The sequence below is a fragment of the Misgurnus anguillicaudatus genome, chromosome 7, assembly GCF_027580225.2.
Source record: "Misgurnus anguillicaudatus chromosome 7, ASM2758022v2, whole genome shotgun sequence".
NCBI lineage: Eukaryota > Metazoa > Chordata > Actinopteri > Cypriniformes > Cobitidae > Misgurnus > Misgurnus anguillicaudatus.
In genome coordinates, this window is record NC_073343.2 from 16,715,181 (window position 1) to 16,741,903 (window position 26,723).

General features: G+C 37.7%; 1 protein-coding gene and 1 long non-coding RNA gene across 4 annotated transcripts in view; both read right to left on the bottom strand.

The window, feature by feature from the left end:
* LOC141365292 (BRISC and BRCA1-A complex member 2-like) overlaps positions 1-26,723 on the bottom strand; it is a 204,982-nt gene that overhangs the window by 16,901 nt on the left and 161,358 nt on the right. For both annotated transcript variants that reach the window (XM_073869480.1, XM_073869481.1), the window contains exons 7-8: positions 24,054-24,163; positions 16,292-16,391 (exon numbers count right to left, since the gene is read on the bottom strand). In XM_073869480.1, coding sequence (XP_073725581.1) covers positions 16,292-16,391; positions 24,054-24,163 — 210 coding nt within the window. The remainder of the gene's footprint in view (positions 1-16,291; positions 16,392-24,053; positions 24,164-26,723) is intronic.
* On the bottom strand, positions 2,803-7,827 carry LOC141365291 (uncharacterized). Of its 2 annotated transcripts, XR_012370528.1 has the most exons (6): positions 7,164-7,827; positions 7,030-7,068; positions 6,771-6,855; positions 4,796-4,827; positions 4,336-4,451; positions 2,803-4,208 (listed from the first exon to the last, which is right to left on the bottom strand). It is a non-coding gene; the product is annotated as an uncharacterized lncRNA (long non-coding RNA). The 2 variants fall into 2 exon arrangements; XR_012370529.1 differs by lacking the exon at positions 4,796-4,827.

A 26,723-nucleotide genomic window follows, 5' to 3' on the forward strand; every position in this document is an offset into this window, starting at 1 on the left:
ATTGTTTTTGTCAAGAGACATCATTCCAATCAAACGAGGGAATCATAACAGTTGCTACATGTTTGGATGTTCAGAAGAACGCTGGATTTGAAGAAAGACTGCGATTAAAAAGCAATGCTCCTCCATCAATATTGAATCTGGACAGAATGGCACAGCTTAAGTGAGTAAAACACTTTAGTACTATGTGTCACAGTGGCGGCCGGTGACTTCTCTTCCGAGGGAAGCGAATTCATGCTGCACGCGCGTGGAAAAGGTTTATGATAAAAGACACGGGGGTGTGTGTGAGTGAAACACTTTAGTACTATGTGTCACTATCAGTGGCAGCCGGGACTTCTCTTCCGAGGAACGCGAATTGACGCGAATTCATGCTACACACGCGTCGAAAGGGTTTATGATAAAAGACACGCGTGTTTGTGTGAATAAAACACTTTAGTACTATGTGTCACTATCAGTGGCGGCCGGTGACTTCTCTTCCGAGGAACGCGAATTGACGCGAATTCATGCTACACACGCGTCGAAAGGGTTTATGATAAAAGACACGCGTGTGTGTGTGTGTTTGTGCGTGCGCGCTGCTACACGCGCATCGAAAGGGTTTACGATAAAAGATGTGTGTGTGTGTGTGTGTGTGTGTGTGTGTGTGTGTGTGCGCGCGCGTGTGTACGTGTTTGTGCGTGGGTTTACAATAAAAGACACGCGTGTGTGTGTCAAAAGGGTTTATGATAAAATGTGTGTGTGTAAGAAAGACACTGTGTCTTAAGACACTCACTTAACATTAAACTGATTACACATGAGATTAAATAAGTATTGAAAGTTAGTTTGACTATGAAAAACTGTTATCCAATCATAGCAGTGGGGGTTTACTTCCAAGTCGTCAATGCGGCCCGCCCATTAAGTGTAGACAAAAAGGTCAGACAAAGTCTCTTAAGTGGCTCTCTGGTGCCCCCGTTTGTCTAAAATCTGGGGTTTCTTTTACCTACAGTCCCCAAAAGGGTCAGTAACAACACAAAATATTCCTTTGATATTTACCCACTTGATGCACTTCCAGCCATATCAGATTAAAGGGGAGGTGGGTCAGTCAAGTTTTTCATTCTAGTTTTAATGGTAAATCTAGGGGTATTGCAATTTGGATTCACAAATTGGTTTCTATTGTGTGCTCTAATGTAATAGCTGACCCCAATGGAAGGTTTGTGTTTGTAATGGGACAGCTATATAGTATTACAGTATTCTGTAATTCTGGCTAATATGTATGGTCCAAACTGGGATGACGACAATTTTTTCCATCAATTATTCAGCAAATTACCTGACATGTCCACACATCTACTTATTATGGGAGGTGACTTCAATTGTTGGCTTAATCCTGTATTAAATCATTCTTCTATTAGACCAGGAGTGCCCTCAAAGTCTTCTAAGTCCATATTATCCTTTATGGATGAGTCTCGGTCTCTGATCCTTGGCACTTTCTTAATCCGTCTGGTAAAATGTATTCTTTTTTTTCTCATGTACATCACACCTTTTCTCGTATTGATTTTTTTCACATGGACAACCATTTTCTCCATTTGGTTCAGTCTTTTGCTCTTATGATACACTCTTAAGAAAATTGGTTCTATATAGTACCTAATAAAGGTTCTTCAGCTCGTAACAATAGCAGCACCGTTTTTGGTACTATATAGAACCCTTTTTAGATGGTTCTATATAGAACCTTGCCTTGAAAAGTGCTACATAGAACCTAGGGCTGGGAAAAAAATCGATTTGATTTTAAAATCGAGTTGGTAGGTCAAATCGATTCATATTTTAAAAAAATCGATTTTTTTAGATTTTTTCTCCCCCTCTGCAGTATAGCGCAGTACATACAGTGTTTCCCAAACATAGGCTCTACTGGGCATTCCGCCCTGGTAAATTGCGACCCGCCCAGGAAAAAAAAATCACTTTACGAATTTCCGTATTTTCTGAACTCGACTGGATGACCCGTGTTTTGTTGAGGGAGCCCGTGAAGATGCACGCGTCATAAACTCATCATCCAGCGCGTCATAAACTCATCATCCAGCGCGGCAAACTGGATCAACTGCAGCACATACTGAGCAGCCAGGGAACTCCACTGCGACCAAAATGGTCGCATATGCTTATGTGCATATGTGTTTATAGCATCCATGTTGGCTTCATTTTGTGTGCAAGCATGTTGTGTCTCTTCCGTTGAGTGTGCGTTCACGTGCTCTTTGTTTCTCAATGAATTGGGTGCGACGCAAAGCAAGCTCAGTGTCACAATGTATCCTTCCATGTTTCTGAACTTGATCAGAGTTTTACCATTAGAGGTCTTTCTTCACTGAGAGGACCCGTACGGTTCCGGGTTTATATTTGAAATGGTCAGTCTGGTCCGGGTCGATCCTAGTTTATTACTTAGGGTCCCAAGTATGATTAATATTGTGTGTAAAACCAGAGTCGATCGGAGAACGGCCGTGAGCGCTACCGCGCTAAAGCTCGAGTGCAGTTTCAGCGTGCCTCCAGTTTCTATGGTGATAACAACTGGCTCTTGTTGAGACCACGCGCTGCATTTTCTTTATCCCATTTTTTAATAATCTTACTATTAATAGACCATATATTTTCTAAAATCTAAAAAGTTTGCACAGAGATTGTAGCAAAAAGCAGTGCTAATGTCAAGCCCATTGCACTGAACGAGCAAAGCTCAAGCTGACTCAGGATATAAAAAACGCAAAGCTGTAATGTAAAGCCTACCATCGGGACAGCAAGTAGACTTTTAAATCTGAAATAATGAGTGGATTAAGCTTTTTTAATCGGCAAAAGAGAAATAGAAAGCAGAAGCAGTAAAAGTGCCTATCTAATAGAAATTATTACAATTATAACATCAGTCACATTTATAATCTATAAACCTGCACTGTCTATTAATATACTGTACATAGTATTGTATTATATTGAGTTTGATAAAAGGGGTCATCAAATTGCTTCATATATCAGTGCAAAAACATTAAGTGTTTTAGTAGTGCTTTGACAAACAGTGTCAGCTTTGTTTATGGCAAAGAAAGTTTGGGGTGGTTAGATTAATGAACTATAATGTGAAATTAATATTAATGTTCAATAAATCAAAGTATTGTTTTGTGTCACACATTATTAGTTCTGTGTCACATGTATAGTAGACCATTTTTGTCAGTGGATTATAATGATTGCCCTTTTCACCAGCTACCACCACAAGTAAATTTCAGATCTGTGGGAAACACTGACATACATTTTGCATTTGCCAAATCTTCCTTCCTTCACAATTTTTTGTTGATGCATTTTAATTAAATATAATAAATATATATTTTTAAAATATATACAGTTTGCAATTATTTTGTTTTAAATGGGGGCGGGGGGGGGGATCGAATCAAATCGTAATAAAAAAATCGTAAATCGTAAAAAAATCTCAGATTTTTTATGGGGACAAATCACCCAGCCCTAATAGAACCTCAGTGGTGCTATAAAGAACCCTTTCATTTATCAGCAGTCAGGAGGATTATTTTTGTTTATATTTTTGTTTTGTTTTTATTTATAGCACTTTATAAGGTTTAACAGTTTAAAAATAGAACTTCAAGACATCAGAAAAATACTTTTACTTTATTTTCATTACATGAGATATCATACAATAATAAATATCTGCATTAAAATCACAATCAAAATAAATATGTGAATTATTATGCAAATATAACAAATCATTACTCAAATAAGATATGGATGTTAAATGACAGCTTCAAAATTAAATAAATGAACAATAAAATTTGGCAAAGACAATCATTCTAAATAGACAACAATAACATGAAATCAATAAAATCATGACATATGCGACATCAAATCATGCAAATGATAATAAATACTGAATATTAACATATTATGACATTACTTTCACTTTAGCACAAACAGATAAATGGCATAGAATACAAATGAATGGGATGTTAATAATAAAAGTCAATAGGATTGTGTCAATGTTTGTAGAATCTCGCTAAAAAAGTCCATATTATTTTGTTTGCTGGATCATTGTACAGTACATACTCCATCCAATATTCTTTGTTTTGTGGCAATGAAGTTGAACATTTAGTCAGATAAGAGTAAGATAAGAGATGGTCTGCTATCGTCATGTTGATCTTGAGACGCAGATTTCCATCACCTTGCAGTGGTCATCATTATACAAGGTTGAGCATCAGGCTGAACAAGATTTGGATCTATTGGACATGTGAGAAAGGATAAGACATAGAGACAAAACAAGTTAATATTAGCCTGAAGTTTGCTTGCATACTGTATGTAAAACATGATTTGACAGAAGTTTTAATATGATTCTGCTCAAGCTACCTGCTTTGTCAGTAAATAGGTGAATGGTTGGCGAGAGATTTATTCATAAATTGAATAAACATAAACCACTGTTATCAAGTCAATGGCCGACCTGCAGAGCTTCACTCATGATCCACCTAAAAGAGACAAAAATAATAAGTAATTCTGCTATTACATGTAAATGTGCCACAAGATCACACACTCAATCTCCAAAATGTTTAAAAAGTAAATAACTATTATTTTAATGCCAGCATTGAAAGTAACATGCATACATCACCTTTAAAAACAGGATGTGTCTCTCATATCAAGCAGTCATACGCACTGCCTTCATGTTGTACCACATTATTTTCATAATTAGTTTAATAAACTTAATGTACAATATACATGTATATGCTTTTTAACACTTTAACAAATTATTATCCTAAATCATTGTTAAAGCAGAGTCCCCTAAATATATCATTTAAAACAGTATGAAGCTTACCTGCTTTAAAGGGAATGAAGCTTAAAGTTTACCTGTTGTAAAATAAATAAAGTACAATTAAAACACACAAAACTTCAATTTTCAAGATGTTTTAACAGTAAATAAATATTATTATTTAACCCTCTGGAGTCTAAGGGGTTTTTAGTGCCCTGGAGAAGTTTTGACATGCACTGACATTTGTGCTTTTTTCAGTTGCTTAAAAACATAATAATGGCAAAAGTCTTATAACACTGTGTTCAGCACAAACTGGGCTACTATATTATATGATCAACATGTATGTACATGTTTGTATTTTTGAGAGAAAAATGTTTAAGCGTGGTTTTTGAAAAAGCTACATTTTTAAGTGACTGATATAAGTCCAAAAAACCCATACTAAACATGTTTTCCCAAGACTTTTCAAAACAGGATCTAGTAGTCTAGAGTTTTTTCTTTAAAATGATGTGAAAATCATTCTGCTTACTCATTTACAAAAGACATTATATTGATTTATAATTTCAAAGTCACTTTTTGGTTAGGAGGGCAATATGCAAGGAGGCTGGAAGCTCTTGAATAATCTGTGATTGACAGCTGAAGAACAAAACACTTGCATAATGAGCTGCATAATGAGCCTTTAGGCAGTAAGATGACGCCTTGTTACGTGTTTGTTTGTGAAAGCAACACAAAAGAAATGCCTTCCCATGCGTGATCCTGCGTTAAATAAACTTACTGTGCAGAGATATACGTGAACAAACAGGGTTTTAGATGTGTTTAGATGCGTCTTAATACAAAAGTGTGTCAAATAGGAGGCATTGTGTGTTTGTGTGTGCGTTTGGCCGTCAACCGCGTCTGACGGAAGCACAAAGAACACATAAGCGCCTGGAGATAACTTGTATTTACAGGCGAGAGAGCATATTTTATAATTTTACCACAAAGCGTGTCAAATATGAGGCATCATGTGTTTTTGTGTGCGTTTGGACATTGATCCCGTCACACTGACGAAGCACACACTCGCGTCTGTTTGGAAATAACTTTATGCGCGAGTAAACAATAGTAGATGTGATGTTTGCAATGGCACCTTTTATAAGAATACCACAAAGCGCGTCAAATATGAGGCATCGTGTGTTTGTGTGTGCGTTTGAACATCGCGTCACTGACGAAGCACACACACTTGCGTCTGTTTGGAGATAACTTTAGGCGCGAGTAAACAAGTAGATGTGATGTTTACAATCGCATATTTTATAATGATACCACAAAGCGCGTCAAATATGTGGTATCGTGTGTTTGTGTGTGCGTTTGGACGTCGATCGCGTCTGTTTGATGAAGCACACACACTCGCGTCTGGAGATAACTTAAGTTACAGTCTGAGTCAGTAAACAAGTAGATGTCATGTCACCAGCAATTGGATTAAAACTCAACACAGCACTGAATGGCCACAGAGACTGAGACTCCATTGACTGGGGTTGACTAATGAATATGGATGATCTCTGCTCTTCTCTTCAATGGAGCGGGGCGTGGCTCATTATAGATAATGCAGTAACACAAGAAAGACGGTACATCTCACTCTTCTAAGACAGTTAACAACGAATTACAATATTTGTTTTCGATTTCACTTACATCTTCCAAAAGCAGACATTCCAAGCATTTTGTGGACATGTATCTTTTGTTTCTATGACAAGTATTCGTTAAGTTACAGTTAATTTTTCTGACGTGTTTCTGAAAGGACTTCACTGAGGGAGAGAGAACAAAACGCGCATCATGTTTATTATCTTAATTTTGCGAAAAGCAAAACATTATGTTTTTATTGGGAGTGGACAGAAAAAAAACTAGACACTTTAACGTTTTAAATGATGTATAAATCATATCTGTATGTCCAAAATCAGCAAAGTTATCTAACTCTCTTTGCGGAGTGATTGAAAAATAAAGAGTTTGCGGCACCCGCGCCGCCATCGACCCCAGAGTGTTAATGTCATCATTGAAAGACACATGCATACATCACCTTTAAAAGCAGGATGTGTCTCTCATATCAAGCGGTCATACGCACTGCCTTCACTCCCAGTAAGATTACCTCACATACGAAAACTCTGAAATATCAATAAAAAACTAAACACATGTTGTACCACATTCTTTTCATAATTAGTTTAATGAACTTAATGTACAATATACATGTATATGCTTTTTAACACTTTACAAATCATTATCCTAAGTCTTAAAGCAGAGTCCTTTAAATATATCATTTAAAACAGTATGAAGCTTACCTGCTATAAAGGGAATGAAGCTTACAGTATAAAGTTTACCTGTTATAAAATAAATAAATTACAATAAGAACACACTAAACTTCAATTTTCAAAATGTTTTTTAACAGTAAATGATGATTATTTTACTCTCTTACCTGTTTGTGTTGTTGGTCTGCAAGCCGTTCAGCAGGACTGATGATTCAGAGCTTTTACAGGTGAAAATAATCAGGAGGCAGCTTGAAAATAACTGACTAAATTTAAAACAAAAAAGGAGGGAAATAAAGAACCTTTTGCCAAGACAAAGAACCATTTCGGGAAAAAAGGGTTCTTCAGTAAGCTATGGTTCTATATAGAACCTTTACCATCGTTTCAGAACCTTTGAAGAACCATTTTTCTTAAGAGTGTACTATTCTAATATCAGATTATGCTCCGACCACATTGGAGCTATTCATACAGGAGTGCCAACGTACATGCCCCCTTGGCATCTCAATGCGTGCTTGTTATCTAGTGAGGATGTCTCTAATCAAATTTACTTTTTTCTTACTACCAACAGAACTCCAGGGATCTCAGCCTCCCTTCTCTGGGAGTCTACAGCAGCAATATGAGAACAAACAAAGGAAAACAATGAAAGAAATTGAGGTTACGAATCTCCCAGCTTGATAATATCAATGCTTCCTCCCCATCCCCTAACATATATAAGGCTGAGTTTAACGTTCTTTCCACTAAAGAGGTTGAGGAGCTCTTATTTAAGGCTAAATATTGTTTTTATGAATCTGGGGATAAGGCAACTAAACTTTTGGCCCATCAGCTTCTACAGGCTTCCTCCTCTCAACAGATTCCACAAATTCATACTCCTTCTGGCGTCACAACCGATCTTAAAAAAATTAATGATTAATTTGATGATCAATTTGATCAATTTGAATGATCAAACAGTTTTACTCCTCTTATATACTTCTGAGGTTGGGTCTGATTTGTCAGCCCTGGATAGTTTTTTTGACTTACTGGAGTCGGTTAAGGTAGATGCTAATATTACTGAGCAGTTAGAGGGCCTAATTAGAGTTCTCAACGGGCCTGAAAATTCCGACCCGACCCGACCCGTGGCTTTTAAAGCCCGGACCCGATGTAACCCAACACATCAACGTGAATTATCTGTCCGAACCCGACCTGCGGCCCGACGCCGCTGACCCCCCCCTGCCTTTTTTTCTCATACACGTAGGCTATTTTCATGACCAGCAGATACTATCATGTTCACGCCTTTTAACAATACAAACAACTGAAACAATAAACTTTAAATATAGGCTATATAAATATGCCTAAAAATCACACAATAATAAATTAAAGGAACTCAAACATGTACCCGTACATGTCTCCTCCTGTAGTAGCAAGCAACGGTGAATTCACGTGCAGCAAGTTTACTTTTCTCCATCTCTTCTTCTCCAGGCAACAGGCGTGCACGCAGTGATAGCAATAAGCTCTGGGGCGGATCCGCAACGGATTTGCTCTGAAGCAGATCCGCAACCGGAGCTTATTGCTATCCCCCGCCCCTCTCTGTGATGCATGTTGCAGCAGCCAGACCAGACTTTCTTTACGGTGAACAGCAGTGATGATCCGACTCAGTTGCTTATATTTTTGACCCGAACCCGTTGAGAACTCTAGGCCCAATCACCATAAAGGAACTTAAACGGGCAACACTTTCTATGCAGTCTGAAAAATGTCCAGCCTGGATGGTTTTTCGACCGAGTTTTACAAGACCTTTTTTGACAAATTAGCACCAGTTTTGATAGAAATGTTCAATGAATCTCTTACTTACTCTAAGTGACCTCAGACTGTACATTAGGCCTTCATACCTTTACTCTTAAAAAAGAATAAGGACCATCTTTCCTGCTCTAGTTACCATCCAATTAGTCTTTTATCTGTAGATGTAAAACTTCTGTCCAAATTATTAGCTCTGCAACTGGAATCAGTTTTGCCTTTGATAATCTCCCCTGATCAAACAGGTTTTGTCCAGAACAGGCATGGGTTCTTTAATCTCAGACGACTTCTCAATGTTGTTTATAATTCGTCTACGTCAGTGGGGCCGGAAGCCGTAATCTCATTAGACACGGAGAAGGCATTTGACAGGGTGGAGTGGAACTACCTTTTTTACACTTTGGAGAAATTTGGTTTTGGCCAGGAGTTCATTTCTTGGATTAAGTTGCTCTATTAATCCCCTGTGGCTTCAATCAGAACTAATGACACCCATTCAGATTATCTCCCTTTGCACCGCTCCACTCGTTGGGGCTGTCCTCTGTAGTCCTCTTTTATTTGCTGTTGCTATTGAACCTTTGGCTATTGCACTTTGTTCAGAGCCACACATCACTGGTATAACAAGATATGGTCTTGAAGAGAAGGTCTCCCTATATGCCGATGACTTGTTACTATATGTGTCCAATATCTATGTCTCAGTTCCAGCTGCTCTTGACATTCTTAGTTCATTGACCTTAAACGTGAAACATAACTTCTTTAGACTTGTGGCTTTGGGATCATTGCATTTCTAGGTTTCACACATACAGTATTGTTCAAAATAATAGCAGTACAATGTGACTAACCAGAATAATCAAGGTTTTTAGTATATTTTTTATTGCTACGTGGCAAACAAGTTACCAGTAGGTTCAGTAGATTCTCAGAAAACAAATGAGACCCAGCATTCATGATATGCACGCTCTTAAGGCTGTGCAATTGGGCAATTAGTTGAATTAGCCGAAAGGGGTGTGCTCAAAAAAACAGCAGTGTGGCATTCAATCACTGAGGTCATCAATTTTTTGAAGAAACAGGTGTGAATCAGGTGGCCCCTATTTAAGGATAAAGCCAACACTTGTTGAACATGCATTTGAAAGCTGAGGAAAATGGGTCGTTCAAGACATTGTTCAGAAGAACAGCATACTTTGATTAAAAAGTTGATTGGAGAGGGGAAAACCTATAAAGAGGTGCAAAAAATGATAGGCTGTTCAGCTAAAATGATCTCCAATGCCTTAAAATGGAGAGAAAAACCAGAGAGACGTGGAAGAAAACGGAAGACAACCATCAAAATGGATAGAATAATAACCAGAATGGCAAAGGCTCAGCCAATGATCACCTCCAGGATGATCAAAGACAGTCTGGAGTTACCTGTAAGTACTGTGACAGTTAGAAGACGTCTGTGTGAAGCTAATCTATTTTCAAGAATCCCCCGCAAAGTCCCTCTGTTAAAAAAAAGGCATGTGCAGAAGAGGTTACAATTTGCCAAAGAACACATCAACTGACATAAAGAGAAATGGAGGAACATTTTGTGGACTGATGAGAGTAAAATTGTTCTTTTTGGGTCCAAGGGCCACAGGCAGTTTGTGAGACGACCCCCAAACTCTGAATTCAAGCCACAGTACACAGTGAAGACAGTGAAGCATGGATCATGATATGGGCATGTTTCTCCTACTATGGTGTTGGGCCTATTTATCGCATACCAGGGATCATGGATCAGTTTGCATATGTTAAAATACTTGAAGAGGTCATGTTGCCCTATGCTGAAGAGGACATGCCCTTGAAATGGTTGTTTCAACAAGACAATGACCCAAAACACACTAGTAAATGGGCAAAGTCTTGGTTCCAAACCAACAAAACTAATGTTATGGAGTGGCCAGCCCAATCTCCAGACCTTATTCCAATTGAGAACTTGTGGGGTGATATCAAAAATGCTGTTTCTGAAGCAAAACCAAGAAATGTGAATGAATTGTGGAATGTTGTTAAAGAATCATGGAGTGGAATAACAGCTGAGAGGTGCCACAAGTTGGTTGACTCCATGCCACACAGATGTCAAGCAGTTTTAAAAAACTGTGGTCATACAACTAAATATTAGTTTAGTGATTCACAGGATTGTTAATCCCAGAAAAAAAAATGTTTGTACAAAATAGTTTTGAGTTTGAACAGTCAAAGGTAGACACTGCTATTTTTTTGAACACACCCCTTTCAACTAATTGCCCAATTGCACAGCCTTAAGAGCGTGCATATCATGAATGCTGGGTCTTGTTTGTTTTCTGAGAATCTACTGAACCTACTGGTAACTTGTTTGCCACGTAGCAATAAAAAATATACTAAAAACCTTGATTATTCTGGTTAGTCACATTGTACTGCTATTATTTTGAACAAAACTGCATATTCATCAAGTTTTTTAGTAATAAAAAAGATGTTATGAAAAAAAGTTTTATTCTAATGTACTTCAGCCTCTCTAACTTTTTTAATTTTTAACTAATTTTGAAACCTGGAAAATGAAGCTCAAAGTGTCTTCTCTATAATGATACCATAACTATGCTTATACTCTAAATGGTTTCGTAAAAACAACCATTTTAGTGAAAGTAGGTTTTCTCATGGTTTGGGCTAGAGTGGGGGTGCTTTTCAAGAGCGCTTTGTTTGGGGTTTTACCTCCCACTTTGCAGCTTCCTAAATATAAAGCTGACTTCCTAGCCTTTGTCTCCTTATTGGCTAGACATTTGATTTTATTGATGTGGAAGTCTCCTGCGCCGCCTTCTCACTTCAGGGATCAGGGACATCTTCAGTTTTTTAAGTTGGAAAAAGTTAGGTGCCTGATACATGGTTCTCTTGCAAAGTTTAATAAAACTTGGGGTTTGTTTTTTGCACATGTTGAAGGATTGATTTTTTGTGATCAGTATTTTTTATGGAAAAGAATCAAAACTATATACAACAGATACCATGATTACTGCCAAACACAGTGTGTACATGTAACGTCCAAATATAGACAAATGTATGAGTTAAATGGTACAGAAAAGAAAATAATATAAAACAATATGGAGTAGGATATTAAGATCAGAGCCCTTACAGTCATTTAAAATGGTATCAGCTTTTCAATTTGTCCAATGGGATTTCTGCCATTTCTTCCCAGCTTCTGATAGTCCGATCCTTTGCACCATTGAGTTTAGCAGTGGTGCATTCTAACAGAACAATGCCTCTGAGGAAAGATATCTAGATGAAGTTTGGAGAGATGGATGGTTCAAGCCACAATTTCAGAATAGTCTTTTTGGCAGCCGTACTGGCTGCCAGGAGTATCCTTTTTTGATTAGCATTTGAATCATCTAGTAACAGGAGAAGTAATGGGTCCTTGGGTATGTCCATATACAAAAGGTCCGAGAGAGTGGAAGATACATAGGGAATCCATAGATTTCCATAGGGAAAGTATTCTAGGACATTTCCAGAACATGTGTATATATAAACCTATAATGGATAAGGGTGTCATGATTTCGATTTTAAATCTAAATCGATCGAAGTTAAGTCACGACCTTGAACTTCGAATTAAAAAATGGGATTGTCGATGCCCCCATGTCACGTCCGGTCGGCTTGTGGGGAAAAACTCTCTGAGGTGCCTTTAAAAACATTGGTTCAGCGGAAGGTGATTTATATTTTAAACACGAGGGATGTATTGCTACAACTCCTTGAAATGCATATCATAAACAGGATTACTACCTAGTGATCTGACTTCAAACAGAGCGCAGCTCTCTGCACGTGCACAAGAGTGAGAAAGGCGCCAAGATGCAGTGGGTTATATTTTAAACAAAAGGGATAGTTTGCTTCAGCTCACCTGAAACGCATAAAGCTGAACAAATACGTAAGGATTACTACTTTAGTTTATGTTTAGACTTCGGAAAGATGCAATAGCGCGTGCATGTGAGCCACAGAAGCGCAGCTGCTTATGACGCGCTGGATTTATTTCAGATGCTAGGAGTCCAAGACGCGCGCATTAAGTCCATGTGGGTGTAAGAAGGAGTCCTCTCTACAAGCTTTCTCACGTTGCGAAGCCCACAAACCCCCATGCGAGGAAAAGCACGCAATGTGCATGTTAATGTGAAACTATTAAATAATAATAAATAATAATGGCATAGCATTTTTTGTCTTTAAAATTTTTTTTAAATTGAGAATCGAATTGAATCGTGGACAATCGTGACACACCTAATAATGGAGTTATTACAAATATGACAAGAGTAATCAGATCTAAACCACATCTTGTACAAAACACTTGGGGTAGGATAAGACTTATTAATAGATTTGTAGTGGATCATCTGGTGTGCCAGATTCTTAGAGGCAGTGAAGCAATTTCCCCATACATTATCCCAGTCGGGTTTGGCTAGGTCTTCACGTTCCCAGGAATATGTGGCCAGGACAGATGAATATTGAGAACAAAGAGTTGAGTCATAGACTTAATACTAAGCCACTGGTAGGGATCTTAAGTTCTAGCCAATCCCATAAGGGATGTACCTGTAACTCGGAGGACCATATGGAAAGGCAGGTTGATCCGTGGTGCATTACCTTTACTACGGAGGGGTAGATCATAAAGGAGGAGATCCCTATGTGGGTCAGCTTCTTCCTGGATAAGTTCATCTCTTGGCTTTGAGTGCCAGTTTGATTACTGTAGTCCGGGTAGAAGTGGAGAAGGTTGGAAACGTAGCAGTTTGAAAATCAGTGTTCGCGGGGCCTTTCTTTTGCTATCGCCAGTGTAAATTCAATGTGCTCTTTCTATTTCCAACCTACTGTTTTGAAGAGCCGGAATCCATATCAGCAGCTAAGCTTGTAGATAACCCACAGAATCGTTTCCTTTTTCCCCCTCTTTAAGACAAGATGCAGGTTGCTTTGTTGGCTCTTATCCTCCAGCCTCGCCATCTTGTCTTGTAGCATAACCACAGCCTGAAATTGTTGCTAATCGCGTTCATCTCTTTTTCGAGAGAGCCGGTTCTTTCTACCATAGGTTGAATCTCCTCCCTGAGAATTTCTCGAACCATGCTGTAGCTTTAGCTCGTTAGCCACCATGTTGCACAAGTTTCTCGTCATCCGGGTCTTTTAGACGTTTCTTCTCTGAGACGATAGTAAAAGCTGATGTTTAGCCATTGTCCTTTAAAGGTTAGAGAGGAGAGAGGAGCTCCAGACTCAAGCTGACTCTGTCAGCAGGTCATGTGATCTCCGCGAGGGATTGATTTTTACAGCTATTCAGGAGTAGCCACCCTGACTGTCTACTAATTGTGAGGGTTTTTTTCTTTTGTGAATTTGTAGCATGCTGGGATGTTTTTTATTTATTGTTTAAGTGTATATACTTGGACTTTTATTAAGCAGTGGGTGACCATTTCGTGTTTTTTTCTTTTTTCCATGACAGTTGTACTTGACACTGCTCCAGGTATATACCACCTGATATATGCATTCTTAATTTGAGTGGTCAATCTGCATTTGAAAGGGTTTTATGAATTCAAAATTTTTTACCACAGTTTAAATCTGTCTGCATTACACTAATATAATGGCAAACATGCGGAATCAGAGTCGCGCTTTAAAGAAAACTGAAATGAGACTTGGTGACTTTGTTGCTAGATTTAGCAACTTTCTAAACCCCTTTAACGACTTTATTTTAAAAAAGTGACTAGGACAAATCTAGCGATCTTTTCTGGCATGGTTGGAGACTGATGTGAGAGCATGTATCACTCTCTCTACTCAACGAGCAGCGGGTGCTGCTAGCCACTCACAGGCAGCCCAGTCCTTGCGCTGCAGTCCGTCCAAGTCCCCAACAACAGAGCGGTGGCAAGTACAAAAACTCAAAGGTAGCCGTCGCAAACACAAAGTATAATAAGCATGACTTTTCCATCGTTGAGGTGAAAAGCAAGAATGTTTACCTAACGTGCAACTTATGCTGAGTAAAGAGTCTCTCCACGTCTGTAATTCTGATCTAAGCACCTCACATCATCACATGCTGCCACAAACAAAATGTGTGTTTTTTTCTTTAGTGTCCAGTTCATTTATTTAACAAATTGAATATAGGGGGCATCCAAGTTATTTGAGATATTTGAACTTTTTAAGTAATGCAATAGTTACTTTGCCTGGTAATTAGTTACTTTTATAATGATGTAACACAGTTACTAACTTAGTTACTATTTTTGAGAAGAAACTAGTAACTATAACTAATTACATTTTTAAAGTAACGTTGCCAACACTGGTTATTTTAATATCTTCTTGTATATGAGACCACCTTTTATATGATATTATATTATGATGGCTATTAAGCTATTAAAATATTACTATACAACTATAGTAAACATGTTTTTTTTACCTGTAGTAAAGCTATGGTTAATGTTCATAAGGAATGTTGTATAATTTCTATCAGAGTACAAACCAACAGCGTGTGTCACCCCAAAATGATTAAAAAAATATGCTCATATTCTTTTCTGTTATAAATTATACTTTAAAATTGCCAATAATGTTATGCTGCCTATATGTACTAGGCTTGAGATACAGTCTTGAGATGAATACAATATGTTGTTGTTATAGAAATTCTTTATTGTGACTGTAGGCTTTATTTGTGCGTAATAAAGTCAATGTTGAATCAAGAAATAATATTTCTAAAGCTAGTAGTCTAACACAATGATTTTAAATGAGCTTTTGGGGATACATTTTTTAGCCCAAACTTTGTGATTGATTTGAATTTATTTGCACATTATGCAGTTAATTTGATTATTGACAGCCCTAAAGACACACAATTTAATTTTAGAATGGGGTCATGGACTGCTTTATAGATATAATACAGCCTTATGGGGACCCATACATGATAATTACCAGGTACACACACACACACACACACACACACACACACACACACACACACACACACACGCACGCACGCACGCACGCATACACGCACACACACGCACAAACGGGGAAAATGTACACAAGTTGTCACCCTTACAAATACTTCACCAAAATGAGTGACCCCAGTTCAGGTGAGTGTGTCCTGAAGAGCTGGTGGGCTCTGTTAGGGCATAATGTGGAAAATGGAATGCCTGATTATTCATGCTGTCTATGTGGATATAAGGTGTGATGCCAAAAGAGAGATGACAGGGTAAATGAATGTCTGTAAATCCTCAGGCCAATGACAGTCATATTTTTTTCTGTCGTATTTCCATTTGGCATGGGTCTTGTCTAAAGATGCACAAATACCAATAAACAATCATGCATTTGTACAACACATGGCCAGAACATGCTTAGCATAGCTGCAAGTGTTTAATGCAGTTTTAAAGGACAGGGGAATTGTAAACAATTGGTACAAGTTGGCATCTGGTACATTAACTTTACAGTTTTTTGTTCCTGTCCATGGCCTTATTTTGAGAACAGCCCTGTTAGGTCACAACCCACCAGTTCCATACTTGTACTACTTTAAGCTGATGGAGTATCCAGAGTCATTCTATTATCAGTAATAATTACATAGTAAAGTGTGGGATTTTTTTACCTTGTTTGTAAGTAAATGGCATACTTGAGGCACATAATCAATGAGACAGCCTCCACTGGGAAATGCTGGTATATGTAATGCCGAAGGTCCTCCAAGTGCACTAAAAGAGGAAAAAAAGGAACAAAAAGTAAATGAAAATAAAAGTAAACGAAGCAAGTAAGTCGCTTTACCTTACCCCGATTCACAGCATTATGTTTATAATAAGGATTAATAATACAACTCATACAATACAACTGAAATTTGTAATGCCAATTTGACTTCATTTGACTTTAAACCACATAAAAAAGTCATGTAAAAAGTCATTTCTCATGTAAAATGCAAGATGGAAATAAATTACTTGTGATAACAGGCTAAAATGTCTAGAGTTTAATTCCGCTTTAAATAATTGTAGAATGATTAGGTATTAGTTAGATATTCCCCCGTTTTCACAGACAAGATACATGTTTGAGTTGTTTCAACTGAAAATAACTTGCACTGACAGATCTTAAAATATGCCAGTGTCATTTAATTTATCTCAAGATGCACACCTGTAATGTCTTTTTCCAAGGCATTTAAAGATGCTCAAACATTTTAATTGAACTAAGGCCTAGTCCTGGCTTTAGCTACGTCTCATCTGTGACACCAAGCCACTATGTTTATCTGATTAAACTGGTTTTCAAAATTGACACCGTAGACATGTTGTGTTTGAAATAATTGTGTGAATCACCTGTCAATTTATATCATATTCAATCATCTGACAAAGGCTTTAATCAAAAGCATTTACAGTGAAATAAAAAAAAAATAATTAGACAACTGCTCTACACTAGTGCATCTGCATATTTAAAATAAGCACAATATAATCTGCTTCTGGTTTATACATGTATGTGAAAAGGCAGGTGGTATTTTGCACTGAGGAGACAAGGAGGAGACAATAAAACCCACAAAGAAAAACAGATTCTAAGACAACTGTTACTCCAAACCACAACAGATGAATATAGAGTGAGATGACATGACAGGCTGTGATGTAAACATGTGTTAGAAAGAGAACCTCCATTGATGCCTCTAACGTTCGAGATACCTGTTAAGATACTTATTTTGACTAAAAGGGGCCTTTTATGTGGCTGAAATAATGGAGAAAATCTCTTGATAGAATTTGACGGAAGATAACAATGCGCTTCTGAAAAAAATACAATTTCTTATATTCTGCAATTATTCTTTCAGAATATAAAGAATAGAGACTAGAATACACTGTCAGTTGAGTTAAGATCAACAATGCCCTTGACTGACAGAAAGATTACCTTTGCTGAAACAATCTTAACCAATCTGCAAGAATGAAAATGTCATTCATTTCCATCAACACTTGAAGTTTATTCATTGACTGTTTAATGATGTTAATGCACAGACATGTTATTTATTAAAAGCGAAACAGGACATGGGGAGAGACATGGCTCAAAACACTTTTAGCTGTCAATTCTCCATAAATCTGAAAAAACATCATAAAACAGTTTAGTCGCACTGTTACAATAACAATTGAGCTGCTTCAGCCAAGTTGCTTGGCAATTCAAAATTCACCAGCACTATGCTTGAGTGTAATGGGTCATTGCTAGGGTGTTGTTGTGCCATTACTTGGGTAGGTGGATCGAATAAGTGGTCTCAAATAAGTCTTATAAAACTTATGGGTCTCTACATATGGTTTGGGTCCCTTGCAGCAACTCATAATGTAATAGCTAAGAAGAATGAAACAGCTGCATATAATGTAAATTAATAATTTAATGAAATGTTTGTAATAATTTTTCAAAATGTAATAAAATCTTGAGTTCATAATGTAATAATTTTTATGTAATAAGAATTTTCCACATAATGTAAAATGTAATTGTATGAAAAATGACAATTTATAATGTAAACACAGTTCATAAGGTAATATCAGTAGTTTACAATATGATATTATATTTAAATATAGTACATTTGAAACCAAAACGTAATTATACACACCTGAAGAACAATCAGCACACAGACCAATGAACAAAAGAACTACAATGAACTGCAGACATGGGAGACAATGACAGGACTTGACAAGGGAAACAGGACAGACTCATGACAGAGCGCCCCCCCCAAGAGTGGCTTCCAGATGCACCCGCAGTAACAAATGGTTCTGGTGGGTGGTGTAGCGGAGGCGGAACTAGGGGAAGGAAGGTGGGCTAGGACCATGTAGTGGCCAAGAACCAGGAGTTCAGGGCAGAGCAGACAGGGCGGAGCCGTCAGGGCAGGAACCAGGATCCAGGGTGGATCGGGAAACCATGGTGGTGCTGGTGGTTTCAGGAACCCAGGAGGAACTGGAGACCAGGGTGGTGCCACAGGTTAGTTGTGGCAAAGAGTTTAGGGAGCTTGGGGCTGGTCATCTTGGGGAGGGCAGAGAGTTCACGGGGCTCGGCGACGGCCATCTTGTGCCAGGCAGAGCGTTCAGGGAGCTAAGGAACGGCCATCTTGGGCCAGGCAGAAAGTTCAGGGAGCTCAGGAATGGCCATCTTGAGCCATGGTTTTAAAAAACATTTAGAGTTTTAGAGGTATCATCTTCAGATTTGAAACCGATTTGAATCTTGATCGCTCAAAGGCCAGTTTCAGTTAGGTTTTCATAAAATAATATTTCATATGTTTTGTGGAGTTATTTGAAAATTTATCATTTAAGCTCTTTATAACAACTTTTTTCATGATGACAGTAACTAATTTTGATGTCTTAATAAACTTCCAAGTGTCTGCTTTCAAATGAGACCAAACGTATGATTTTAGTGCAAAGGCTTCATAAACTGTATCTATTTTAGTTTGGCTATTTCATTTTTTTTTTGGGGGGGGGGGTTCAAAGAAAATAATTCAGGTTAACATTTTAAAGAGCAAATGTTCTTATGGACTCCAGTACAGAATAAACAAGAACCACACAGAAATGAGACAACACGTAACAAACTCCACAAAAACATGAAACAGAAAAAATAAACAGGCATCTTCTAAACAGAAAACACGCAATCAACAAGTGTATCAAAAAGTGAAAAAAAATGTTCAGTGCTTCATCAAACCATAGACAAATGTGTAGGAGTCAATCTCGCACCATTGCATACCGAAGGAGCCTCCTGTGTGGGAGTCGAGAATAGCCATCAGTGCAAAAGCAGGCATGTTTGGAGAGAACGATACGGCGGCTAAACATTGGATGTGTAAGAGAGATGGTACAAGAGAAACATTCCTGGGAGGGTTTTTATTTCACTCGGGCAGGTTGAAAAAATCTGGTTCTTCTTTTTTAAGGCCCACTCACTCTTTGTCTGGTTCTGTGACGGAATTGCAGGGACAGCCACATGACTGGCTGGCGAAAGATGACATGTTCTGTGCCAGCCTGGATGAGAGCTATAGGAATGTCCTGGGTATGTTTAAAGGAAAATTCTGAAAATCACCCCAGTGGTTCATTCACACTTCAACACACTATTAAAATAGTATATTTTTGCATTTTTCCCATGCTGACGATGTAATAGTCTTGCTCTAGTTATATTGTTTTTCCTAGATTTCTCATTGTGTGTCAATTAATTAATTATGTTTCATCATCCTCAGCTGTTCCTCATTTGTTTGATTACTCCGTTCACCTTTGTCTTGTTTAGTTCCTCATCAATTCTGTTTATTTATACTACTGCCTTAGTTCTGTTCCCTTAAAGTATAGTGTTGTGTTCTTTATTTTATCCTTTTGTTTAAGCTTTTAGTAAAAGTAAGTTTGTTTACATTCTCATCTTCTTTGCCTGTCTCCATGCCACCACAACCGTGACAGAAGGCCTGACCAACAAGTTGGACTTACTTTGCTGCGTTTTCTCTCTGTTTAATTCCCCCATGGATCTCTCTGCGTCCAGCTCCTCTACCTGGAGCAAATGTAGTTTTCACTGGAAGACCATGCCTGAGACTTTTTTGGATATGGGGTGACAGCTTGATCTGTGTTTTTTTTACATCTCCAGTCTGAGCGAGCTGTATTAGGCCCTATGATATGCCTTTTGCATTTTGGGATTATCCTATTTTCAGCCTGTAAAATCATTGGGTGGGTGGGGGGGTGGCGGGGTGGCAGTAGTTTACTCATTTATTTATTTGTTCATTTTTTATTCAGCTAAGACGGGTGCATTAAGTCCTCCAGGTGCTTGCGAGAAGGAATCCGCACGGGTTACAAGCTCTCTCGTGCAAACTGAAGCCCACAAACCCTTTAATGTGAAAAAAAAAGCACACAATGTGCATGTTAATGTGAAACTATGATGATGATGATAATAACCATCGCCAACTATTGTCATGAAAGCCTGCTATTAGCAATATATTTGACGGTCGTCGAAACACGATACTATTGTGCCTATCGGCACAACTCTAGAGTGAATGCTTTATTGTTTTGAAAGAGCACCACCTAGTGGATAATAGCAAAAATATGGATTGCCATAAAAACTTGTAATTGGCAGGGAAGCGTCTTCTCTTGATTGCACTTAAAGTCTGTAAAAATACATTTGATTGTTATTTTGATGTGGTATTTTTATGCCCTTATTTGTCCGTCCGCCCCTTCTCTCCGAGGAGGTTTGTGCATGCCAATGAGAGGCAGCTATTTTTATTATTTAAAAAAAGTTTGTTCTGTTTTTTTTGCACACAAAAGTGTTCTCATCGCTTCATAATATTATTATTGAACTACTGATGGAACATGGACCTTTTCGCCAATGTCTTCCATTTATTTCTGGGTGAAAAGAGTTGTGAAACAAACTGATGTCTATGCGACAGACAGAAGCCTCCCGGTTTCATCAGTGTTGTGCCTGAACGAGTTCATTGAACGAAAGTTCATGAACTCGTTCATATTTTGGGCAAACGTGAATTGAACGTACTGCATTACTGTGAACTCGTTCATTCTGGTGCTTGTGAACGGCACACTCTCTCAGTTTAACGTCATTAATAGGGTGCCAGATTTCTATAGTCTTCCAGGCGAAAACCTGGCTAAAACACACTTTAAACAGGCCTTAATGTGTAGCGGGAAAAACACCCAATCTGGCAACACCTATACAAGTCTATAGAAACCCAATACAGATGCAGGTACAAGAACAAGTCTATTTTTCTTCCTATTTTTTTGTATAAACATTTGCTTCACTGATTTACTATTGTACTTGTGTGGTATTTGTGAACATTAAGCATTAAGTTCAGATACTGCATACAAAAGTGGGCATCAAAAACCTCTGTGTACCTGTTCAAGCACTTTTCATATTTTAAGTATATCCTCAGAAGGTCTATTTCTACATTCCTACGCATTCCTTTATCCCTCTGGCTCTTCCTTTGAGAAAAAACCTTACAGACACAAAATCGCCTGGCTGTCCCTTCTCATAATTTTCTCAAGACTGAGCCGCTAACATGCATTTGCGAAGGCAATGTTAACCCTGTGTGGTTCCATATTATTCAACCCCTAGTTAATGTTACAGGGTGGAGAAAGCGTAGCTGTGACAGATAGATGCTGACATGGCTGGAGAGAAAACAAAACAGGCTTGTGCTTTCATCTCTAATGCTACATTGATTTGATCGGATGGCACAGAGAGTGAAAGAAGACAGAAAAATGATTAGGCACTCAGAAGCTGCCGTTTGCCTGTTGTGGGGGCACACTGAAGTTTCCTTCATTTTTTCTGTAAGGTGATCTTTTGTCCTATGGTAGTTACTACAAAGGACAGGAGGAAATAGGGGCAACCTAGCAATGTGAATCTCTATTGCTTATTTCATACTTTATATAGCTTTGATTACAAGAACATGTTGAGTTAAACCAAGACTATACAGTAGATTTTAAAAACATTATGCAGTTCTGTTACTATGAATGGGTGAAAGTGCAACTACGGCTGCTTTAGAGGTCCTGCCTTCCAGTAAAACAAGCCAACTGACAGTCTAACAATTTCTTATTGAAGATGTTCTGTACAGAGTTTTGAACTTGCCAAACTATGCTGGAGCAGAGGTCGAATTTACCAAATGCGTCTTTATAGAAGTGACAAAATCTGATATTCATTTTGACATTACACTAAGGGTGATTTATTTTAACTTGTAATTCCCTGGTGACAATTGTGCATATTGATAAGCCAGTAGGTGTTTGAATTCATGCAGTACTGCACAGACCGAATGGCGTATGACGTGAAAGTGAGCAATTAGTAAGCACTGGTCTTGAAACGCTCTCGCGACACTTTGATGTCATATACTGATCAATCTGCGCTGAATACTGCATGAAGCTGAAGCGTGGTAGAAGAGTGCGTGTTAAGCCCCCAGAACAAAATTAAAACTGCAACAAGAAGTAATCTTCTTAAGGTAAAGACAGTGAATCTAATGACCATAGAGTATGTTTTGTAAGCTGGCTAAGAGCCCCATCTAGTAGATAACAGCGGAAATATGGATTGTGTAAAAACCTGTCATTGGCAGGGCAGCATTTTCTCTTAATTGACTCTTCAATGGTTCAACAAAGTATTTTATTTTAAGTAAGAAAACATTTTTTATTTACTGTTATTTACAGTAGTAAACAGATATTAATCATAAAATTCACTTTATTTAGCCCCATTTAAACCATGCATTATGCCGTAGTTTCTTATAAAGCTTCCAGACAGAAACCAAAGCCTTTGTACTTGCATCTGCTATTGGTGATATGTGTAAATAATATGTTTTTTATTATTTTTTGTTGTTATTTTGTGTTTTTTTACATTTCTACTTTTTGATTAAATGTTGTTTAAAGACATTTAGTTTATTTTAATAATTGATATGTTTCATAAAAAATCTAAAAATAACTTGATATGGCGGGCGGTGACTGTTGCACTCAGGGTCATACAAAGAAAGATTCTTTGTCTTTTATATCAAATATTCATCAGTTGTGTTGCACATACATTTATATTTACATTTTCTGCACAAACTGTAAACAGTAGCTGTAAAATTATGAGTTCCACACTAACTGAACCCTTTAATAATGTCTCTTTTTGTCCATTGCGTAAACAGTATATTGTTTTACCACCAATTCTCAATTCCCTCGGGGTTTAAGGAAGTAAATAGCAGAAGAAGCTTCATTTTACGAAGTTTGTGGTTGGATAAGGTGTGTCATGAACCATGCACTTGAATCTCTTACATAAAAAAACATGCCATAAGTGAGTAATTCTCATATTGGCAGTGTATTAATAACTGCCAAAGTAACAATAGATGCTTTTTGATTCTTAATATAAATTCAAACCATATTATTAAATGATGGTTCACAATGTTTCACTCTTAAAATGAATGTGTTAAAACAACACATGTTGTCCCTTTAATTTACTAGATCACAAAAAAGCAACACGAAATGACACATAATGTGTTAAAATAACACATAACTTGTTAAATAGGATAACACAAAAGAATGTGTAACAATGAACACATCCTTTCTACAATACAAGCTTTTATCCTTTAATCCACAAGTTGTATTTTGATAAAATAGACATTTTCAAAAAAAAAACTATAGTAAAAGGAAAATGGGATAACGACCCATTTGGAAAAACTGACTTATCATTAGCTTATTGTCCAATTAAAATGCTTTTTTAGAAGAATAACGTTCCCTCCCATAATGCCCTTTGTAATAGCAAATAAATAGAAAATCTCATATTTTCCAGGCTGTTATGTGCAGCACAGACTATAGGCAAGCCTTTCCACGTGCTGTTTTAATGGTAAATGTGGTAAGACATTCAAGCAAACTTTGAAAGGTCTTCACCATCACAAATCAGATTACTGTGAAAATAATAACAGAAACACTCACTGCTCAATGCTGGGAGACAGGTAGAGTTTTGGGAAGACCTGTGTGGCTTCAGCATCTTCAAAGTTAACTGAAAGAAGCACCACATCTTCGCCTGGATCCAGTGAAGTGTCCTGTGACAGAAAAACACATATATTTGATGACATCTTTAATGAGAAAATTCTAATAAGAAATTACCAAGATATTCTTACAAAACAAAAACATGCAAATATTGTGTGCATGCTAATATAATTCTTCAACAATTGCCAATTAAATATTACCAACCATGCTTAATAACATGAACCTCCTAAATAATAACATTTTTACACAAAATATATGTCTTTAAAAATAAAATGGTAATAATATCTGTTCAACTAAATTGAAAAACGCTCAGTCAAAAGTTCTGTCATCATTTACTCGCTTTCATGTTGTTACAAACCTGTATTAATTTCTTTGTTCTAATGAACATGAATGAAGACATTTTGAGGAATGGTTGTAACCAAATTGTCCACGAGCCCCATTAACTTCCATAGTATTCTTTTTTCCAACAGCTTACAAGAACTACAGTGACAGCAAGACAAAACACTAACTGTGTTGTACAGCTTGATTTATCAGGATACATGCAGGATAATTTTCTCTGCCATCCAGTTTTAATTTCTAGGCCGGAACCACCAAGAACACAGCAAATTTAGCAGAGTTAAAATTATGGTGTTAATGGAAATATAAAGAGTTCGGAGTTAACACTGAATTGAGTTAAAACTATTTTATTTTACTCTATAAAAATAAAGAATTGGTGTCAAAACACAGTGTTACCACTTTTTTTAAAAAATCAACTCCTACAGTGTTTTGTTAGTGGTGTTTGTTAACTCCTAGGGTGTTAAATAGAGAATACCTCCCCCTCTTTACAGCACACATTGAACCGTGTTTTTGGTTGATGCAGTTCAAGCAGAAGATCATCTCTTTCACTGTAAATAGTAAGTAAATGTTCAATAAATACAATTTTGATCAAGAACATTTGAGAGTTATGAGGTGTTATGTTTTATATTGCTGTTAATATCAAGTTTAACATTAGAGTCATGTGTTATTGTCATTATATGAACGCGGCAGTTGAGTTTAGGTCTCAAGGGGGTCGCACACCGGCCGCACAGCTCAGCGCCTCGTCGAGTCGCGTCTAGGACAACTCGGAGGTATTGTAAACCGGAAGTGCACATTAAATAGCGCGAGCTTCGTCAGATAGCGTCTACTTCAAAATGCAAAATATACGTTAGCAGCCAATGTTAATCCTTAATGATTTGGGACAAATATGATGTTATTTGATGTTAAACTATGTGAGTGGCGCTGTGTGGCGCGATAGGGATTTGAGCAACATCCTGAGTCAGCTGGGCACCTGGCAGCGCCGGTGGGCGTGTACTCATAGAAAACAATGTGTTCGATTTTTTTAGAACGGCGCGGCGCTGCACGGCCGGTGTGCGATCCACTTTAGCCTCAGATAGAGCAATTCATACTCATAATATTTTGGGGAGTTTTTTGTTGTTTTTTGCTTTATATGCTGTTTTAGTTTAAAAAATATATTTTTGTGTGCGTTACTGTAAAATATGCATGTATGTCCATTTAAACTCAATTTTGGTCAAATGTGGATCATATCATTACACTGGCAAGAATATGGTTACATATAAAGATGCCGTACCAAGTATGACAACGCTACATTCAACTGCTTTTGAAATACGGTGTTTTTTCACTTCCTGAAAAGTAACCATTTTGGACATAGGCTACATGAGTTTCATCGGGCAGCGACGATATGCATGATACAATTAATCATCAGTTCAAGCTAGATTTATATCAAAGATCGTTTTTGTGATTTTGGCAAAAAAACGTCTGCCAAAGGTGTTTTTATATTTGCTTTTTTAAATTGCTGAAAGTCATGGTGACAGTTGAAAACACATTAGACATCACATACATAATTTTGTGTAATTTGTCACTTTATTGCGTCAATCCACAAGCATTCAAACCATAAACAATGCATTGTCACTTTAATTGAGCACAAGCAGTGCAGCAAAAATTGGCCCAGCACCGAAACAATCGTTCTGCTGCTTCAGCTTTTGAGCGAGCAGTATGAATGCTGTGGGTGTGCAACCAGTTTGAGACTTTAATGCATTACAGACTCTTCACGTCAGTTAGAAGAATCAGCTTGTACTGAGAAGCTTAATTTAAAAACTACAACCAGGATTTTCACTTGTATTAGCTTTCCCTTGTGTTGCAGCCATATCTGTCTCTGGCTTATTGCTTTAGAAGATTTACAGGTGAATCTAGATCAGGGGTCCCCAACTGGCGGACCCCGGTCCGAATCCGGACCGCGAGATACGTCCATCCGGACCGCAAAGACTTTTAACACAATAAAATACATAAATAGCAAAGGCTATTTAACGTTATTATAAAATCCTATTTATTCCAGGCACATATATGGTCAGCCCAGTAGCGCTATATGGGTCCTGCATCAACACAGGTTTCGAGTGCGGAGCCAGCGCGAACAGTCACAGAGTCACAGACAGGTGTGCAGGGGAGAAAGCAGAGAGCCTCATCTTGCTCGCGAGTCTGTTGCGGTTGTCAAAAGTGAAGACATTAAACACCATTACGAAACTAAACAAAGACACTTTGAAGAAACTTACCCTCAGCAGTCCGAGGTAAGGGTGCGAA